Source organism: Cherax quadricarinatus, chromosome 32 (genome assembly GCF_038502225.1).
Source record: "Cherax quadricarinatus isolate ZL_2023a chromosome 32, ASM3850222v1, whole genome shotgun sequence".
Taxonomy (NCBI): Eukaryota; Metazoa; Arthropoda; class Malacostraca; order Decapoda; family Parastacidae; genus Cherax; species Cherax quadricarinatus.
Genome location: NC_091323.1, coordinates 26,684,496 through 26,704,140, shown reverse-complemented (window position 1 = coordinate 26,704,140; position 19,645 = coordinate 26,684,496). Strand labels below are relative to the sequence as shown.

General features: G+C 42.6%; 1 protein-coding gene across 2 annotated transcripts in view; it reads right to left on the bottom strand.

Moving 5' to 3' along the window:
- The window catches only part of LOC128690149 (glycine receptor subunit alpha-2-like), a 303,369-nt gene that overhangs the window by 70,274 nt on the left and 213,450 nt on the right, over positions 1-19,645 (bottom strand). For both annotated transcript variants that reach the window (XR_011392685.1, XM_070090555.1), the window contains exons 5-6: positions 8,975-9,057; positions 5,793-5,927 (exon numbers count right to left, since the gene is read on the bottom strand). Coding sequence is in view for 1 of the 2 variants with exons in the window: in XM_070090555.1 (XP_069946656.1) it covers positions 5,793-5,927; positions 8,975-9,057 (218 nt within the window). In the remaining variant the exon portion in view is untranslated. The remainder of the gene's footprint in view (positions 1-5,792; positions 5,928-8,974; positions 9,058-19,645) is intronic.

The window sequence follows — 19,645 nt, the reverse complement described above, 5'->3', positions numbered from 1 at the left end:
CATACAGATCTGTATGTGACTTGAAAAAGCCCACTGTGTGGGCGAAACGTTGTCAATAAAGGATCACATTAAACTGCATATGTGTTTATATTTCCAAGTGATCAAGGTCCCAGGACCGAAGAGTTTCCTAATAAATACGTCCTAGTGTTTGCTTACGTGTCTAAACCATTGTGTCCTGTAAATATCTAGATATCTGTCCCATGTACGCTAATAGTTGTATAAAAAGAAAATTCAACAATGTAAAGGCAGATTCAAGATTCTCAAAACAATTATGTGGTGTGTTTAGTTTACTTAATATAGCTGGTAAACGCCCATGCACCAGTTTTAATTCTGCAGAACGGTAAAACTATTGAATTGCTTAAATGAGTCAAGAATTTGGTATAGCTATTATTGCTGACAGAATACATGCAATCAGTGACACGATAGGACTGAAACTTCTGCATGGTGAACATAACACTGTTGTCTCTTTGAGAATTGTTAGAAAATGCGCATCATTGGACTACTGAATAAAAATAGATTAATAGTTACACACAAAAAGGTTTGGACTACATGATCTGTATCATGCCAGGATATAACAGTATTTTCCATAACTCTGGCAGATAACAGCTTTTAATGCCCCCATACCCACCTACTCTCTTAACAAATTTATCATATATAATCCTTATCTACTACATATTTCTAAACTCAGTGCTGTGGAACACATGCACGATCTGCAGACTAAAATAATAAAATAATAATAATCTACGTTGATGGCTGCCTTAACTCTGACAGTCTGAGAGAGGAAAGTGCTGTTACCCTAAATATACCTGATGGTACTATCATGCAGAAATGTGTTAGAATTAATAATTAGGCTTCTACCTTACAAACTGAAATGTTTGCTATATATATTGCTCTCAACCAAACTAAGTTGTATACCATACTTGTTGCTGCAAACAGCCTCGGATTTGAATGTGGCATCCTTGTGTATGAAGCCAGATACATATACACAAATTATTAAAAAAAAAAAAATAAAGGGTGAGAGTTAAACTTTTGTGGATTCCCTCTCACATAGACCTCCGGAATCATTATAACGTCGGTGATATGGCTAAACCAGCATTACTTACAGAGAATGTCGAATATAATTTGGGGTTTTCAAAAGGCGGTTTAAAATTTATTAGAAAAAAAAAAATTCTAGCAAACGAGTTTGAAAAAAGTAAAGCACCACAAATCAGGAACTTTCAGATTCACCATAATGAAATGTGTCAAAAAAAAAACGTCTAATGGAGACAGTAACAGGATGACGAGACAACGAGCCGTTGTCACTGCTAGACTAAGGTTACGTTATAAGTATTTCTGTCAGTAGAGTTTGTGTGAAGATGACACTGACCTGAAATATAGTCTGTAGACAGAGACACGATCGCACACCCAAACATTATATCTTTGTTTAAACATCAAAATATTTGCAAACATGTCATGCTAACTGCACAGGTAATGACAGATCACTTCACTGTCAATAATATCTGTAAACTTGAGTGTATGCATGTTTCACACTAGCTGGATGAAGTGACAATTATTTGATGAAACAGTAACCTGATAATGATCAATGTTTTTAGTGGTAATCAGTTACTTGGATTTTCTCGCGACTGTATCTCCATATTGTATAGACATTGTAATATATGACATGACTAATATTTTTTTTAAGATGCAGCTATGCTCAGTGGGGTCTGATAAAGACTCATTGTGACCTCTGTTCTTCTCCTTCACTACGGCTCGCAGTCACCCGTGTGGCTGGTGATGTTCTTAGTCATAGGATGACCCGCTCAGTGAAGCTTCTGGTGATTAACCGTAGCCTTCAGTTGACATTTTCTTGGTCAACGCATTAAAAAAAATAAATATCACAAAGGTTGAGATGATTCCTTGCAGAGATGCCAGTTGATGCTAAGACGCATCAGTTGGCATCCTCCTAGCCTCGCATGCTGTGTTCGACCAAGGTATTCCACACACACACACTCTCTGCCTTCTACTCACATATTCTGCCACTCTACTTCTCAATGCGACTCACTTGCGTCAGAGACGTTAGTGCTATGCATTCTTCAACAGATCTGTCTTGTACCTTCAAGTCTTCCGCTCTCGACTCAAAAAGATTGTCGCACTTGGCACTATAAGAACTCACTACATCTGCATTTTACTTAAAATATAAAAACACACATCCAAATTTTCAAAAAAAAGGTGCATGTTCGTTTAAAGTTTTTATAATAAAATTAATATTGACATGAAATTATTTTATATACTGTATATCCCAGGATTGCAAAAAAAAAAAATCTTTTGAAATAAGACAGATTATAGATTACCTTGAGCTGAGAGACGCAAGGGAGGGAGGTGCAGAAAGATGGAGGAAGGTGAGAAGGGATGGAGGGAAGAAGGAATGGGGAGTAGAGAGATGATAGGGCGGGAAGGAGGTTGGGAGAAGGCATAAGGATTAGAGGGAAGGATATGGAGTAAAGTGATAGGAAGGAAAGAGGGACAGAGGGTACCGAGATGGGAGTCACGAGGTACAGGGAATACTTGGACGGGAGGGACAGTGATGACAGGGGTACTGTCTGCTCGCAGCAGGTTTGAGTTACGATTTCGCTATTTACTAAGTGATCAATCAGGATGTTGTTCTTCGTAGGCTTATATCGCCGTCACAACCTGACAGATCCGGTACTTCCTTCAATAACGTGTCCATTTTCACCTGAGTTTCTCGAACACTGTTGCATGTGTTGCTACAGGCATGAAGAATCGTGTATGACAATGTGCAATAATGTTGACACATTTTAAGTGTTTATGCAGCATTTTTGCAGTGTTTTCCAAGTATTTTTGTTGCTTTATAGAATTTTTTTGTAGATTTTTTGTATTTTTGAAGGCTGACACTCTCACAAGAAGTTATGCTGACACTCTCACAAGAAGTTATGTTGACACTCTCACAAGAAGTTATGTTGACACTCTCACAAGAAGTTATGCTGACACTCTCACAAGAAGTTATGTTGACACTCTCACAAGAAGTTATGTTGACACTCCCACAAGAAGTTATGCTGACACTCTCACAAGAAGTTATGTTGACACTCCCACAAGAAGTTATGCTGACACTCTCACAAGAAGTTATGTTGACACTCCCACAAGAAGTTATGTTGACACTCTCACAAGAAGTTATGTTGACACTCTCACAAGAAGTTATGTTGACACTCTCACAAGAAGTTATGCTGACACTCTCACAAGAAGTTATGTTGACACTCCCACAAGAAGTTATGTTGACAACAAGAAGTTATGCTGACACTCCCACAAGACACTCCCACAAGAAGTTATGTTGACACTCTCACAAGAAGTTATGTTGACTGACACTCTCACAAGAAGTTATGTTGACACTCCCACAAGAAGTTATGTTGACACTCCCACAAGAAGTTATGTTGACACTCTCACAAGAAGTTATGTTGACACTCTCACAAGAAGTTATGCTGACACTCTCACAAGAAGTTATGCTGACACTCTCACAAGAAGTTATGTTGAAGTTATGTTGACACTCTCACAAGACACTCTCACAATAAGTTATGTTGACACTCTCACAAGAAGTTATGTTGACACTCCCACAAGAAGTTATGTTGACACTCTCACAAGAAGTTATGCTGACACTCTCACAAGAAGTTATGTTGACACTCCCACAAGAAGTTATGTTGACACTCTCACAAGAAGTTATGTTGATACTCCCACAAGAAGTTATGCTGACACTCCCACAAGAAGTTATGTTGACACTCCCACAAGAAGTTATGTTGACACTCTCACAAGAAGTTATGCTGACACTCTCACAAGAAGTTATGCTGACACTCTCACAAGAAGTTATGCTGACACTCCCACAAGAAGTTATGTTGACACTCTCACAAGAAGTTATGTTGACACTCTCACAAGAAGTTATGCTGACACTCTCACAAGAAGTTATGTTGACACTCCCACAAGAAGTTATGTTGACACTCTCACAAGAAGTTATGCTGACACTCTCACAAGAAGTTATGTTGACACTCCCACAAGAAGTTATGTTGACACTCTCACAAGAAGTTATGTTGATACTCCCACAAGAAGTTATGCTGACACTCCCACAAGAAGTTATGTTGACACTCCCACAAGAAGTTATGTTGACACTCTCACAAGAAGTTATGCTGACACTCTCACAAGAAGTTATGCTGACACTCTCACAAGAAGTTATGCTGACACTCCCACAAGAAGTTATGTTGACACTCTCACAAGAAGTTATGTTGACACTCTCACAAGAAGTTATGCTGACACTCTCACAAGAAGTTATGTTGACACTCCCACAAGAAGTTATGTTGACACTCTCACAAGAAGTTATGCTGACACTCCCACAAGAAGTTATGTTGACACTCACAAGAAGTTATGCTGACACTCTCACAAGAAGTTATGTTGACACTCTCACAAGAAGTTATGTTGACACTCTCACAAGAAGTTATGTTGACACTCCCACAAGAAGTTATGTTGACACTCTCACAAGAAGTTATGTTGACACTCTCACAAGAAGTTATGTTGACACTCTCACAAGAAGTTATGTTGACACTCTCACAAGAAGTTATGCTGACACTCTCACAAGAAGTTATGTTGACACTCCCACAAGAAGTTATGTTGACACAAAGAAGTTATGTTGATACTCCCACAAGACTGACACTCCCACAAGAAGTTATGTTGACACTCCCACAAGAAGTTATGTTGACACTCTCACAAGAAGTTATGTTGACACTCTCACAAGAAGTTATATTGACACTCTCACAAGAAGTTATGTTGACACTCTCACAAGAAGTTATGTTGACACTCTCACAAGAAGTTATGTTGACACTCTCACGAGAAGTTATGTTGACACTCTCACAATAAGTTATGTTGACACTCTCACAAGAAGTTATGTTGACACTCCCACAAGAAGTTATGTTGACACTCCCACAAGAAGTTATGTTGACACTCTCACAAGAAGTTATGTTGACACTCTCACAAGAAGTTATGTTGACACTCTCACAAGAAGTTATGCTGACACTCTCACAAGAAGTTATGCTGACACTCTCACAAGAAGTTATGTTGACACTCTCACAAGAAGTTATGCATGACTCAGACTCAACTTCCTGCCAGGGAAGACAAATAGATGAAATTCTGAAAAAAGACTTAATACAAATTTTTTATATATTACGTCAATTTTATCAAAATTATCTTAGGTTGCTAGGCGTAGCATAAAAACTTAAAAGTTTGACCAAGTTTAATGAATTTTTCTTGGGAAGAGAAGCGAGTTTTTACGAGAAGGTGGAAGTGGAGGATTAGGAGGATTAGGAGGAGGAGGAGGAGGTGGAAGTGGTGGAGGTGGAGGTGGAGGAGGAGGAGGAGGAGGAGGTGGAAGTGGAGGAGGAGGTGGAGATGGAGGTAATGGTGGTGGGTGACGTTTTATCTGTCAGGAAAAAACATATGTATCGGGTTGTAAGTTCTCTAATGAACCGTTCATCAGCTGGAGTTTCGTGCTAGACATTTTACTCACTTAGAAAAATTGACTGGTTAAAAGGAATCTTAAATGTACATACTTCTCTGTATGTAACAGTAACGACCACTATAAACATCAACATTAAAATACTTGCTGTGTGTAAGTACTTGTGCACATCTCTCTGTAAGAGTAACGACCACTGCCAACATCAACACTACAATACCTGCCGTGGGTAGTACGTACTTGTAGACACCTAACAGTAACCATTACCAGCATCAGCACTAGAGCAGGTGTCTAGGGTGGTACTCACCAATCTGGAAGTCTTCGTGACAACGGTCAGTCTCGTTGTCGATGATGTTGAACTGTGGCATCTTGAGACCTCTATAGATTTTGATGGGGTCACCTAGCTTCCACGACAGGTTCAACTCCTGCGTAGTCTTTGAGACTGCCGGGTTAAAAACGTTAGCCAGTGTGAGAACACAAATTAACTCTTAAAGTTCAATTAAGTAGCTTTATGTAATAAGTTTAAATAAAGTAGTTAAAGGATAACAAGTCACGTGAATAACAGTAATATTATTTGGGTGCTATCTTAGAAATCTGGAAGTCATACCTTCCAGTTTTCCTACTTTATCCTCTACAAGAAAAACTTTTGAAGTCGTGGAAAGTGTATGGGGGATGGAAGGTTAATAGATGTGAAATTAGCGAGGGGAGGATAGCTCCAATTCCTTGGATTATGAGTCCTTTAATCAGCATCAGTGTCCACACCCTTTGAAGGACCAACAATAGAATAAGAGGTGATAGTACCAACACTGATATCAAGCGAACTTAACCCACCTGTCACCAGCTACAGGAAGAAGGGAAATAACACGAACTGAAACATCAGTACAAAACTAGACTGACGATTACCACGTCATGCCACACCTTAGATCACGTCATGCCACGTACTAGATCACGTCATGCCACACCTTGGATCACGTCATGCCACTCCCTAGATCACGTCATCCCACGTCCTATATCACGTCATGCCACACCATAGGTCACATCATGCCACTCCCTAGATCACGTCATGCCACGTCCTAGATCACGTCATGCCACGTCCTAGATCACGTCATGCCACTCCCTAGATCACGTCATGCCACGTCCTAGATCACGTCATCCCACGCCCTACATCACGGCATGCCACGCCCTACATCACGTCATGACACGTCCTATATCACGTCATGCCACGTCCTATGTCATGTCATGCCACGTCCTATATCACGTCATGCCACGCCCTATATCACATCATGCCTTACATCCTAAGTCTGGAAACTAAAAGGAACCAGTCTAATATTTCCACTATGTGCAAATAACCTTAATTTAACCTATGTAACACAAAATAATTTCTGCTATGTAAATAAACGCATATGATCACATTATACGGATCGCATACACATCCCCATACATCTGTTGACGCTAAACCCTCACCTGACAATTTATATATTAGCTACAATGCATGACTACAGAAATAAAAAGATGTCATTAGGAATGATATGCATGAAACCCATGTCTCGCCTCTTGTAAATAATGGTACTGGTATTTTTCGAGAAGAGGTCAAATAATAAATTCGTCGTCAGCACTGTGATTTAGGTACTGTGGCAGGGACTGCAGTGGGGTCCGTGGCAGGGACTGCAGTAGGGACCGTGGCAGGGACTGCAGTAGGGACCGTGGCTGGGACTGCAGTGGAGTCCGTGGCAGGGACTGCAGTGGGGTCCGTGGCAGGGACTGCAGTAGGGACCGTGGCAGGGACAGCAGTAGGGACCGTGGCTGGGACTGCAGTGGGGTCCGTGGCAGGGACTGCAGTGGGGTCCGTGGCAGGGACTCCGTGGCTGGGACTGCAGTAGGGTCCGTGGCTGGGACTGCAGTAGGGTCCGTGGCTGGGACTGCAGTAGGGTCCGTGGCTGGGACTGCAGTAGGGTCCGTGGCTGGGACTGCAGTAGGGTCCGTGGCTGGGACTGCAGTAGGGTCCGTGGCACTGGTAGGGTCCGTGGCACAGCAGTAGGGTCCGTGGCAGGGACAGCAGTAGGGACCGTGGTTGGGACTGCAGTAGGGTCCGTGGCTGGGACTGCAGTAGGGTCCGTGGCAGGGACTGCAGTAGGGACCGTGGCAGGGACAGCAGTAGGGACCGTGGCAGGGACTGCAGTAGGGTCCGTGGCAGGGACAGCAGTAGGGTCCGTGGCAGGGACTGCAGTAGGGTCCGTGGCAGGGACAGCAGTAGGGACCGTGGCTGGGACTGCAGTAGGGTCCGTGGCTGGGACTGCAGTAGGGTCCGTGGCTGGGACTGCAGTAGGGTCCGTGGCTGGGACTGCAGTAGGGTCCGTGGCAGGGACAGCAGTAGGGTCCGTGGCTGGGACTGCAGTAGGGTCTGTGGCTGGGACTGCAGTAGGGTCCGTGGCTGGGACTGTAGCATGGGCAGGATTCCCATCAAGTGTCTTCCATCATATTACCACAAAACAGTTGAGACATGGCCGTCTTTGATCGAACCAATAATTTATGACCGACGCTGTGGGGTCAGGCGACCTACTTAGCTAAATGGCCCTCAGGTGGCTCTCTCCCTGTGATCCAGTTACCAGGCTGCCGCTCTACATCCCAACTCTCCTTCCCTTCCTTCCAACCACCTCGTCTTCTAAACCCTTCCTTTTATAAATCTTTCTCATTCCTCCACCCTTCTCCGTGCTTTACATCTCAAAAGATTTAGGAATACTTTACTCCCGAGAACCTCACGTTCAGAAAACACATCAAAGGCAACGTAGACCCAAATCCGGGAAAATGAGAGGTGGGCTTTAGAGAACTGTCAAAACAAGAGAACCCTCGCCGGTACGATACTCTTCAAATCATGTATACTTCTCAACTAAAATACTTCTCTGTATTTTCACTTCTATAATACTGTTGTGTTCTCACGTCTAGAATACTATTGTGTTCTCAACGTCTTGTTTATTGTTCAGTGCTTTTACGTTGAGAATACTGCTCTGTGTACTCAACGTCTAGCATACTACTTTGTGTTCTTACGTCTTGTATACATTTCCGTGCTCGCACGTCTAATGTACTGTACTCGAAGCTCAAAATACTGAGATTAAAATATAGAGATCACTTAGAGCGTTCACAGAAAAAAGTAAATCGTAAAAACTACGGGAATATCACAGGAACATTCTCTGTGACCATCATCCTCGATGTTTTAGTTCCTATCTGCCGACTAACACAACAGAGACGCGTAGGATAAACTTAACTAAATGTTTGACTGCCATTCTCAGCTACAACCAACCTTCGTCCGTCCTCCGTCACTTCTTCATACAACAACCCTTCACTATCTTCTAACCCTTCTCCATCCTCCAAACCTTCTTCATCCTCCAACACTTCTCCACCTTCCAATCCTTCTCCATATATCCTCCGAACACTCCTTTCGTTTAGAAATAATAGCCGAAGTTACCAGGATAACCATGATATTGTACTCACAAGAACCAATCTCCATGGTGCAGACCTGGACATCAAGGGGGAAGCGAGACAGTTCCATCATGCAGGCGAACGTTAGCTTCAACCTGTAAGGAGACAGGTCATTAACACACCTGCAAGAAGTAGACAGATCAACAACACACCTGTAACAAGGAGGTTGGTCATTAACACACCTGCAAGGAGACAGCTCAACAACACACCTGTAATAAGGAGGCTGGTCATTAGCACACCTGTAGGAAAGAAGGAGATCAACAACACACCTGCAGGAAAGAAACAGGTCATCAACACACCTGTAGGTAGTATGTGATTTTTTAATAAAATAGGTAATTACACTAATGTAGCATGTTTGCTCGTGTTCTACGGATGGAGTCTCGAGCTTCCACCACTGCTAGCTGTGAATGATCCATACGGGTTTAATACTTTGCTGAATTCCTTTCTTAATGGACTGGATACTGACGACGAGCAGACCAGCGACTACTGAGGCTGATAGCCAGACATCACAGAACTTAACCCCAATCACCACGTATTTAACTAGGTAATCATGTCCAGTACACTGTATACCTGGCACTAAACACCTGAAACTGTGCATCTAGCATTAAACACCTGGTTCTGTACTCCAGTTGTACCTGGCACTGTACACCTGGCACTAAACACCTGCCACTGTGCATCTAGCATTATACACCTGGTTATGTACTCCAATTGTACCTGGCACTGTACACCTGTCACTAAACACCTGCCACCGTACATCTAGCACTATATACCTGGTTCTGTACTCCGGTTGTACCTGGCACTGTACATCTGGTAACAAACACCTGCCACCGTACATCTAGCACTATACACCTGGTTCTGTACTCTGGTTGTACCTGGCACTGTACATCTGGTAACAAACACCTGCCACTGTACATCTAGCACTATATACCTGGTTCTGTACTCTGGTTGTACCTGGCACTGTACATCTGGCACTAAACACCTGCCACTGTACATCTAGTACTATACACATGGTTATGTACTCATTGTACCTGGCAGTGTACATCTGTCATTAAACACCTGGCACTGTACATCAAGCACTATACACTTGGTTTTATATTCCGGTTGTACCTGGCACTGTACATCTGCCACTATACACCTGGAACTGTACATCTGGCAATATACACCTGGCACTGTACATCTGGCAATATACACCTGGCACTGTACATCTGGCAATATACACCTGGCACTGTACATCTGGCAATATACACCTGGCACTGTACATCTGGCAATATACACCTGGCACTGTACATCTGGCAATATACACCTGGCACTGTACATCTGGCAATATACACCTGGAACTGTACATCTGGCAATATACACCTGGCACTGTACATCTGGCAATATACACCTGGCACTGTACATCTGGCAATATACACCTGGTACTGTACATCTGGCAATATACACCTGGCACTGTACATCTGGCAATATACACCTGGCACTGTACATCTGGAAATATACACCTGGAACTGTACATCTGCCACTATACACCTGGCACTGTACATCTGGAAATATACACCTGGAACTGTACATCTGGCAATATACACCTGGCACTGTACATCTGGCAATATACACCTGGCACTGTACATCTGGCACTATACACCTGGCACTGTACATCTGCCACTATACACCTGGAACTGTACATCTGGCAATATACACCTGGCACTGTACATCTGGCAATATACACCTGGCACTGTACATCTGCCACTATACACCTGGAACTGTACATCTGGCAATATACACCTGGCACTGTACATCTGGCACTATACACCTGGCGCTGTACATCTGGAAATATACACCTGGAACTGTACATCTGGCAATATACACCTGGAACTGTACATCTGGCAATATACACCTGGCACTGTACATCTGGCACTATACACCTGGAACTGTACATCTGCCACTATACACCTGGCACTGTACATCTGGAAATATACACCTGGAACTGTACATCTGGCAATATACACCTGGCACTGTACATCTGGCAATATACACCTGGCACTGTACATCTGGCAATATATACCTGGCACTGTACATCTGGCAATATACACCTGGCACTGTACATCTGGCAATATACACTTGGCACTGTACATCTGGCAATATACACCTGGCACTGTACATCTGGCAATATACACCTGGCACTGTACATCTGGCAATATACACCTGGCACTGTACATCTGGCAATATACACCTGGCACTGTACATCTGCCACTATACACCTGGAACTGTACATCTGGCAATATACACCTGGCACTGTACATCTGGCACTATACACCTGGCACTGTACATCTGGCACTATACACCTGGCACTGTACTCTGGTTGTACCCAGAACTGTACATTTGACACTAATTTAGTGATGCTTCTGTACCTTTTTCAAATATTAGGTTACAGTGCATTTGCCATGCCTTGTATTGTGTGTGTGTGTGTGTGTGTGTATTCACCTATTTGTGGTTACAGAGGTCGAATCATAGCTCCTGGCCCCGCCTCTTAACTGATTGCTACTGGGTCCTCTCTCTCCCTGCTCCATGAGCTTTATCAAACCTCGACTTAAAACTATGTATGGTTCCTGCCTCCACTACATCACTTTCTAGGCTATTCCACGGCCTGACAATTCTATGACTGAAGAAATACTTCTTAACATCCCTCTGACTCATCTGAGTCTTCAACTTCCAATTGTGGCCCCTTGTTTCTGTGTCCCCTCTCCGGAACATCCTGTCTCTGTCCACCTTGTCTATTCCGCGCAGTATTTTATATGTCGTTATCATGTCTCTCCTGACCCTTCTGTCCTCCAGTGTCGTCAGGCCAATTTCCCTTAACCTTTCTTCGTAGGACAATCCCCTTAGCTCTGGGACTAGTCTTGTTGCAAACCTTTGCACTTTCTCTAAATTCTTAACATGCTTGACCAGGTGTGGATTCCAAACTGGTGCTGCATACTTCAGTATGGGCCTGACGTAAATGGTGTACAGAGTCTTGAACGATTCCTTACTGAGGTATCGGAACGCTATCCTTATGTTTACCAGACGCCGTACGCTGCAGCAGTTATCTGATTGGTGTGTGCCTCAAGAGATGTGCTCGGTATTATATTTACCCCAAGATCTTTTTCCTTGAGTGAGGTTTGCAGTCTTTGGCCACCTAGACTATATTGTGTCTGCGGTCTTCTTTGCCCTTCCCCGATCTTCACGACTCTGCATCTGGCAGGGCTAAATTAAAGGAGCCAGTTGCTGGACCAGGCTTGTAGCCTGTCTAGGTCTCTTTGTAGTCCTGCCTGATCCTCGACCGATTTGATTCTCCTCATTAACTTCACATCATCTGCAAACAAGGACACTTCTGAGTCTATCCCTTCCGTTATGTCGTTCACATACACCAAAAACAGCACAGGTCCTAGAACTGACCCCTGTGGAACCCCGCTTGTCACAGGCGCCCACTCTGACACCTCGTCACGTACCATGACTTGTTGTTGCCTCTCTGTCAGGTATTCTCTGATCTATTGCGGTGCCTTTCCTGTTATGTGTGCCTGATCCTCTAGCTTTTGTAGTAACCTCTTGTGTGTGTGTGTGTGTGTGTGTGTGTGTGTGTTGTTGTTAACACTCAGATTAACACTCAGGTTGTTAACACTCAGGTTGCTAACACTCAGGTTGTTAACACTCAAGTTGTTAAACTCGGGTTAACACCCAGGTTAACACTCAGGTTGTTAACACTCAGGTTAACACTCAAGTTGTTAAACTCGTGTTAACACCCAGGTTAACACTCAGGTTGTTAACACTCAGGTTGTTAAACTCGGGTTGCTAACATTCAAGTTGTTAGCACTCAGTTTGTTTACACTCAGGTTGCTAACACTAAGGTTGTTAACACTCGAAGTTGTTAAACTCGGGTTGTTAACACCCAGGTTAACACTCAAGTTGTTAAACTCGGGTTGCTAACATTCAAGTTGTTAGCACTCAGTTTGTTTACACTCAGGTTGCTAACACTAAGGTTGTTAACACTCAGGTTGTTAAACTCAGGTTGCTAACTAAATAGGTTGTTAATCCAACAATTCGTTTCAAGACCGTTAAATATAAATAACAGCTGGTCGTCCTTTACATTTGTTCCCAACAATTATAAAGCCGTAAGAGACTTAACAATGATCAACGATGGACTGAAACGTCATCCAGTTTTTTAATTTACATTTGATTATTTGTAAGATACAAAATTATTGTCATAGTTATGCAGTTTAAACACTACTGCCACTCAACAATCAATTTTCATCTGCCTTTAGCGGAAGGATGACTTCCCTTCCGTTTGGCTCAGTAATTGCCTTGATGAGCCATCATCTAACAGTAAATGAATATTTTCCGTCTACTGGGCTCAGTAACTACCTTAATGATCAACGATGACAGGTTAAGAACGGATTTCCATTCACTAGGTCCACTCACTAGTGTAACGAACTAAGTTTTGACGAAATATTTGATAAATTATTCATTTTTTATTATTATCACACTGGCCGATTCCCACCAAGGCAGGGTGGCCCGAAAAAGAAAAACTTTCACCATCATTCACTCCATCACTGTATTGCCAGAAGGGTGCTTTACACTACAGTTTTTAAACTGCAACATTAACACCCCTCCTTCAGAGTGCAGGCACTGTACTTCCCATCTCCAGGACTCAAGTCCGGCCTGCCGGTTTCCCTGAACCCCTTCATAAATGTTACTTTGCTCACACTCCAACAGCACGTCAAGTATTAAAAACCATTTGTCTCCATTCACTCCTATCAAACACGCTCATGCATGCCTGCTGGAAGTCCAAGCCCCTCGCACACAAAACCTCCTTTACCCCCTCTCTCCAACCTTTCCTAGGCCGACCCCTACCCCGCCTTCCTTCCACTACAGACTGATACACTCTTGAAGTCATTCTGTTTCGCTCCATTCTCTCTACATGTCCGAACCACCTCAACAACCCTTCCTCAGCCCTCTGGACAACAGTTTTGGTAATCCCGCACCTCCTCCTAACTTCCAAACTACGAATTCTCTGCATTATATTCACACCACACATTGCCCTCAGACATGACATCTCCACTGCCTCCAGCCTTCTCCTCGCTGCAACATTCATCACCCATGCTTCACACCCATATAAGAGCGTTGGTAAAACTATACTCTCATACATTTCCCTCTTTGCCTCCAAGGACAAAGTTCTTTGTCTCCACAGACTCCTAAGTGCACCACTCACTCTTTTCCCCTCATCAATTCTATGATTCACCTCATCTTTCATAGACCCATCCGCTGACACGTCCACTCCCAAATATCTGAATACATTCACCTCCTCCATACTCTCTCCCTCCAATCTGATATTCAATCTTTCATCACCTAATCTTTTTGTTATCCTCATAACCTTACTCTTTCCTGTATTCACCTTTAATTTTCTTCTTTTGCACACCCTACCAAATTCATCCACCAATCTCTGCAACTTCTCTTCAGAATCTCCCAAGAGCACAGTGTCATCAGCAAAGAGCAGCTGTGACAACTCCCACTTTGTGTGTGATTCTTTATCTTTTAACTCCACGCCTCTTGCCAAGACCCTCGCATTTACTTCTCTTACAACCCCATCTATAAATATATTAAACAACCACGGTGACATCACATCCTTGTCTAAGGCCTACTTTTACTGGGAAATAATTTCCCTCTTTCCTACATACTCTAACTTGAGCCTCACTATCCTCGTAAAAACTCTTCACTGCTTTCAGTAACCTACCTCCTACACCATACACTTGCAACATCTGCCACATTGCCCCCCTATCCACCCTGTCATACGCCTTTTCCAAATCCATAAATGCCACAAAGACCTCTTTAGCCTTATCTAAATACTGTTCACTTATATGTTTCACTGTAAACAAATTATTCGTGGACAGATATATATCTGCAAGACTTTATTCCATCTTTCGGTAACAGCCAAATGAATTATAAGGTGACAAGCGGAGTCTTTGAGCGATAGAAAATGATAATGACTTAAAATAATCACTAAGAGATCTTCCTGACATAGAAGGAACACCAGAGGAACTGGAAGAACCAAAGGCAATACGAGAATCAGAGGCAGTAGAGTAGAAAAGGGAGTAGGAGCACAAGGGACACCATATGTACTAGGAACATCAAAGGTACCAGAAGAACAAAAGACACTAGAAACATTAACAGCCCCAAAGGCAGTAGGAGCACCAGAAGCACACGAGGCTCCAAAGCCAGTAGGAACATCAGAGGCTTCAACGGCACCATTAACGCTAGAAATACCCTATGCACTAGGAGCACTAGCAGGTGCATCACACCAGAGAAGACAGCAAACACTGAATAAATGGCTGAACTATCTGCCTGCTCCATCGCAGCAGCTCACATGACGGTCGAGACCCATCAACAAAGGATTTAAGAGACCGGCGCGGCGAACACCAACACTTCACCGTTATATTACTCACCTTCCAATGCAGCCTAGATTTCAGGTATAGTGAAGATATAAACAATAAATGATTAAAAAAAAATCTAGAAAAGTCTCCAAGACATTTCTCCAAGGAGGAACCAGTCAGAGAAGCGTCAACAGCAAGCAAGAGCATCAGTCCCTAACCCTGAACAAATTCCAATAAAATGGAATATATTAACTTCCTTTCGTATATATCAAAGGCAGTCTATTCTCAGAAAGGAAGATCGGGTACAAGAGCAGGAGAGAAATAAGCTGAAAGTGAATGGATGGGAGAAGGGATAATATGGAAAGAAAAAGAACAAAATTTAAGGAAAATAAATGCTCATATATTGGAGAACAGTGTCACTGAATTCTCGAGAACAACCTTACCAGAAGACGGTAGATCAGCGAATAGTTAATAAAGACGGTGATTTAACTTTACACAATGAATGTTCTTGGCATTGCCCAGTTTGACCTATTTCCTAAAGCGTGCATCCTTATTCTAAAGTTTAAAATATAATGAGATATGCTAAACTACTGTAGTCGCTATTCACAGAGAACTGACAACATTAACAAGCTATATTCCCAGGTAAGCTTTGGGGATGATTAGTATCAGCAAGCAACACACGTAACGATATATATATTAACCCAAAATTTCAAGTTTGTGGGTTAGTTGTGACGTGTTGTAGCCACGATAATGTACCTTTCGGTTTTCATACCTACCAGCTGGTATTTTAAACGAGAGATGTTTCTGGTGTTATTTTTAATATAAAACAAAATTGGATTGCAAACGCAATTTACAAATGTATTTTGCATGCATGAATAGAATCAAATATATTATTTAATACCTGCATATCTGAACATATACGGCTGCATCTCTCTCTCTCTCTATCACACACACACACACACACACACACACACACACACACACACACACACACACACACACACACACACACACACGCACGCACACACAGCTTTAAGAGCAGGCACGATAAAGCCTACGAGGTTACAAGAGTGAATCTGGAGAATGGCAAGTTAAAGGGTGGGACCAGAACCTGAGAATCGAACCCTGCAACCACAAATAGGTGGGTACACGCGCACACACGCACACACACGGATGTAAAAGCAAGCACTCACACATGCATACACGCAAAAGTTATTAAAAAAATTACAATTCATGGGATCAATCTTTTTAAACTGCAAATTACTCCGTAAATGTGTTGATCTACATTTGTGTTATCACAGGATAACAGGAGACTGAAACTTACGACGACGTGTCAGTCTAAACTTGGACCACTGACGGGAACGACAGTAATGTAAAAAGAGGAGTATTAAAGTGATAGTAGTGGTGGTGGAGTGGTAGTAGAAACAGTGGTAAAGGTGTTAATAAGAAGGTATTAGTGGTGGAGAAAAAGAGTGGGGAGAAAGGGAGGAGATTTAGTGATAATAATAATAATAGTAGTATAAGTGATAGTAGTAGTAGTAATAGTAATAATAATAATATAGTAGTAGTAGTCATAGTAGTAGTAGTAATAGTAATAATAATAATATAGTAGTATAAGTAATAGTAGTAGTAGTAATAGTAATAATATAGTAGTAGTAGTCATAGTAGTAGTAGTAATAGTAATAATAATAATAATAGTAGTATAAGTGATAGTAGTAGTAGTAATAGTAATAATATAGTAGTAGTAGTCATAGTAGTAGTAGTAATAGTAATAATAATAATAATAGTAGTATAAGTGATAGTAGTAGTAGTAATAGTAATAATAATAATATAGTAGTATAAAATAAGCAGATACACACTAGAAAAAACACGGGAAACAAAAACAACAGCTAGTTCAGTGCCCAGCCTTAGGGCTGACCCAGACCCAGCCATTGTGAAAATCTGGATTCAGTTAAAGACTCCTCCACAGCTACCAATGCCATATCCCCTAGTACAGATGTAGTAGAGGAGCCCTCCTCTGGAGTAGACTTACTGCCCCAGCCTTACTGCCAGCCCAGACTCTCCTAGGGACACTACCCAAACCACCACAAAAACAGTAAATATACAACCATCATTGCACAAGACCGTGGCCCACAGTACAGATGTTGGAGAGGAGTCTCCTTCCTCTACTGGGGAAAGTAGATGGAATCCAGGACGGGGTGGCCCTGGCTTGGATACTGAGGATTATAGTGCAGTCCCAGAACCTGCAGAAATTGACAACACACCTCCCAACAATTCTCAACCAAAGGTGAATTTGTGCAAATATTATGCTTGGGGCATCTGTAAGCATGGAATAACAGGGGAAAAAAATGGGACATGCAACTTTGACCATCCCAAAAAATGCAGCGACCTCCTGTCTAAAGGAGTGTGTCGCTCTTCTTCCTGTACTTTCTTTCACCCAAAAATGTGCCACTCCTCGGTCCTCCAGAAGCAGTGTTACAACATCGAGTGCCCTGCATACCATCTAAAAGGGACCAGGAGGCACAGACCCCACAGGACAAACAATAGTAGCTACGACTACCCAACTCCAGGTGATTTTTTAGTGGCAGGAAACGAAAAAAGAAAATGGAAGGAAATAACAAAAATAGAGCCTTGTTGGACTGGAGGCGCAGCCAGTGGCCACCCATGGCCCTCCAGAATTACAACTACTGATGCCAATAACAAAATCCCCCCAACAAACACAGAATACAACCTCGTTCATATTTGCTAATATACAGGGCCTTAAGCCATCCACCAACAACAAAATACCTTTTATCAGTGGACTTCTAGTGGAGTCTAATGCAATGTTTGCAGCCTTCACAGAGACTCACACAAAAGATCACTTTGACAGTGAAATATGGATAAGTGGTTACAACCTTTTTAGATGCGACAGAAAAAACAGGCAACAAGGGGGGGTTGGCCTGTATGTCAAAGAGTCCCTTATCTGCACGGAGTTGCTGAACACCACAAATGAGGTAGTTGAAGTTCTATCAATAAAGATCGAGAACCAAAACCTAGTCATTGTGGTTGTATACAAGCCACCAGATGCAACCTCCCAACAGTTCAAGGAACAGCTACTGAAAATCGATTACTGTTTGGAAAACCTTCCAGCTCCATCCCCAAACATCTTACTGCTTGGTGATTTCAACCTAAGGCATACAAAATGGAAAAATGTAGCAAATAATGTTATAGCTGAAACAATCCCCGGAGGTAGCGCAGATGAAAGGTCACACACACATGAGCTACTAAGTCTCTGCGAAAAACACACCTTAAGCCAGCAGATAGTGGAGCCAACAAGACTAGAAAACACACTTGACCTTATCTTCACAAATAATGAGGACCTGATAAGAGACATAAGAATATCAAAAACAACTAATTCCGATCACAATCTAATCGAAGTCCAGACATACATGCATAGGGGTCCTGAACAGCAGAATGCATGTACCTGTGAAGGTGTCTTCACAAAATACAATTTCAACAACAAGAACATCAACTGGGACCAGGTAAACCATGTCCTAAACGAAACATGTTGGGAAGATGTCTTAAATGACATGGACCCAAACCAGTGCCTTGAAAGGATCAACTTCCTGGTAGCCGAAGCATGTTCTAGGCATATTCCCCTAAGAAAGAAGAGCAGGAGTAAACTGGAGAGAAAAAGACGCTCCCTCTACAGAAGACGACGAAGAGTCACTGAGCTCCTCAGGAGTGCTAGAATATCTGATACACGAAAGGAGGCGCTGACCAGGGAAGTGGAAACTATCGAACTTAAGCTAAATGACTCTTACAGGAACCAGGAGAGGCAGGAGGAGCTTAAAGCTATTAGTGAAATTGAAAGAAATTCCAAATATTTCTTTTCATATGCCAAAAACAAGGCAAATACCACATCTAGTATCGGGCCCTTACTCAGACAGGATGGGACTTACACAGACGACAACAAGGAAATGAGTGAAATATTGAAATCCCAGTACGACTCTGTGTTTAGTGAACCACTAATCGGTCTGAGGATCGACGACCCAAATGATTTCTTCATGAATGAGCCTCAAAACTCCATAAATGTATGCCAGATTTCCGACATTACCCTAACTCCGATAGATTTCGAAAAAGCCATTGACAACATGCCTATGCACTCAGCCCCGGGCCCAGACTCGTGGAACTCTGTTTTCATTAAGAACTGCAAGAAACCCCTCTCGCGTGCCCTAAGTACACTATAGAGGAGGAGCTTGGACATGGGTGAAATTCCACAGTCACTTAAAACAACGGATATAGC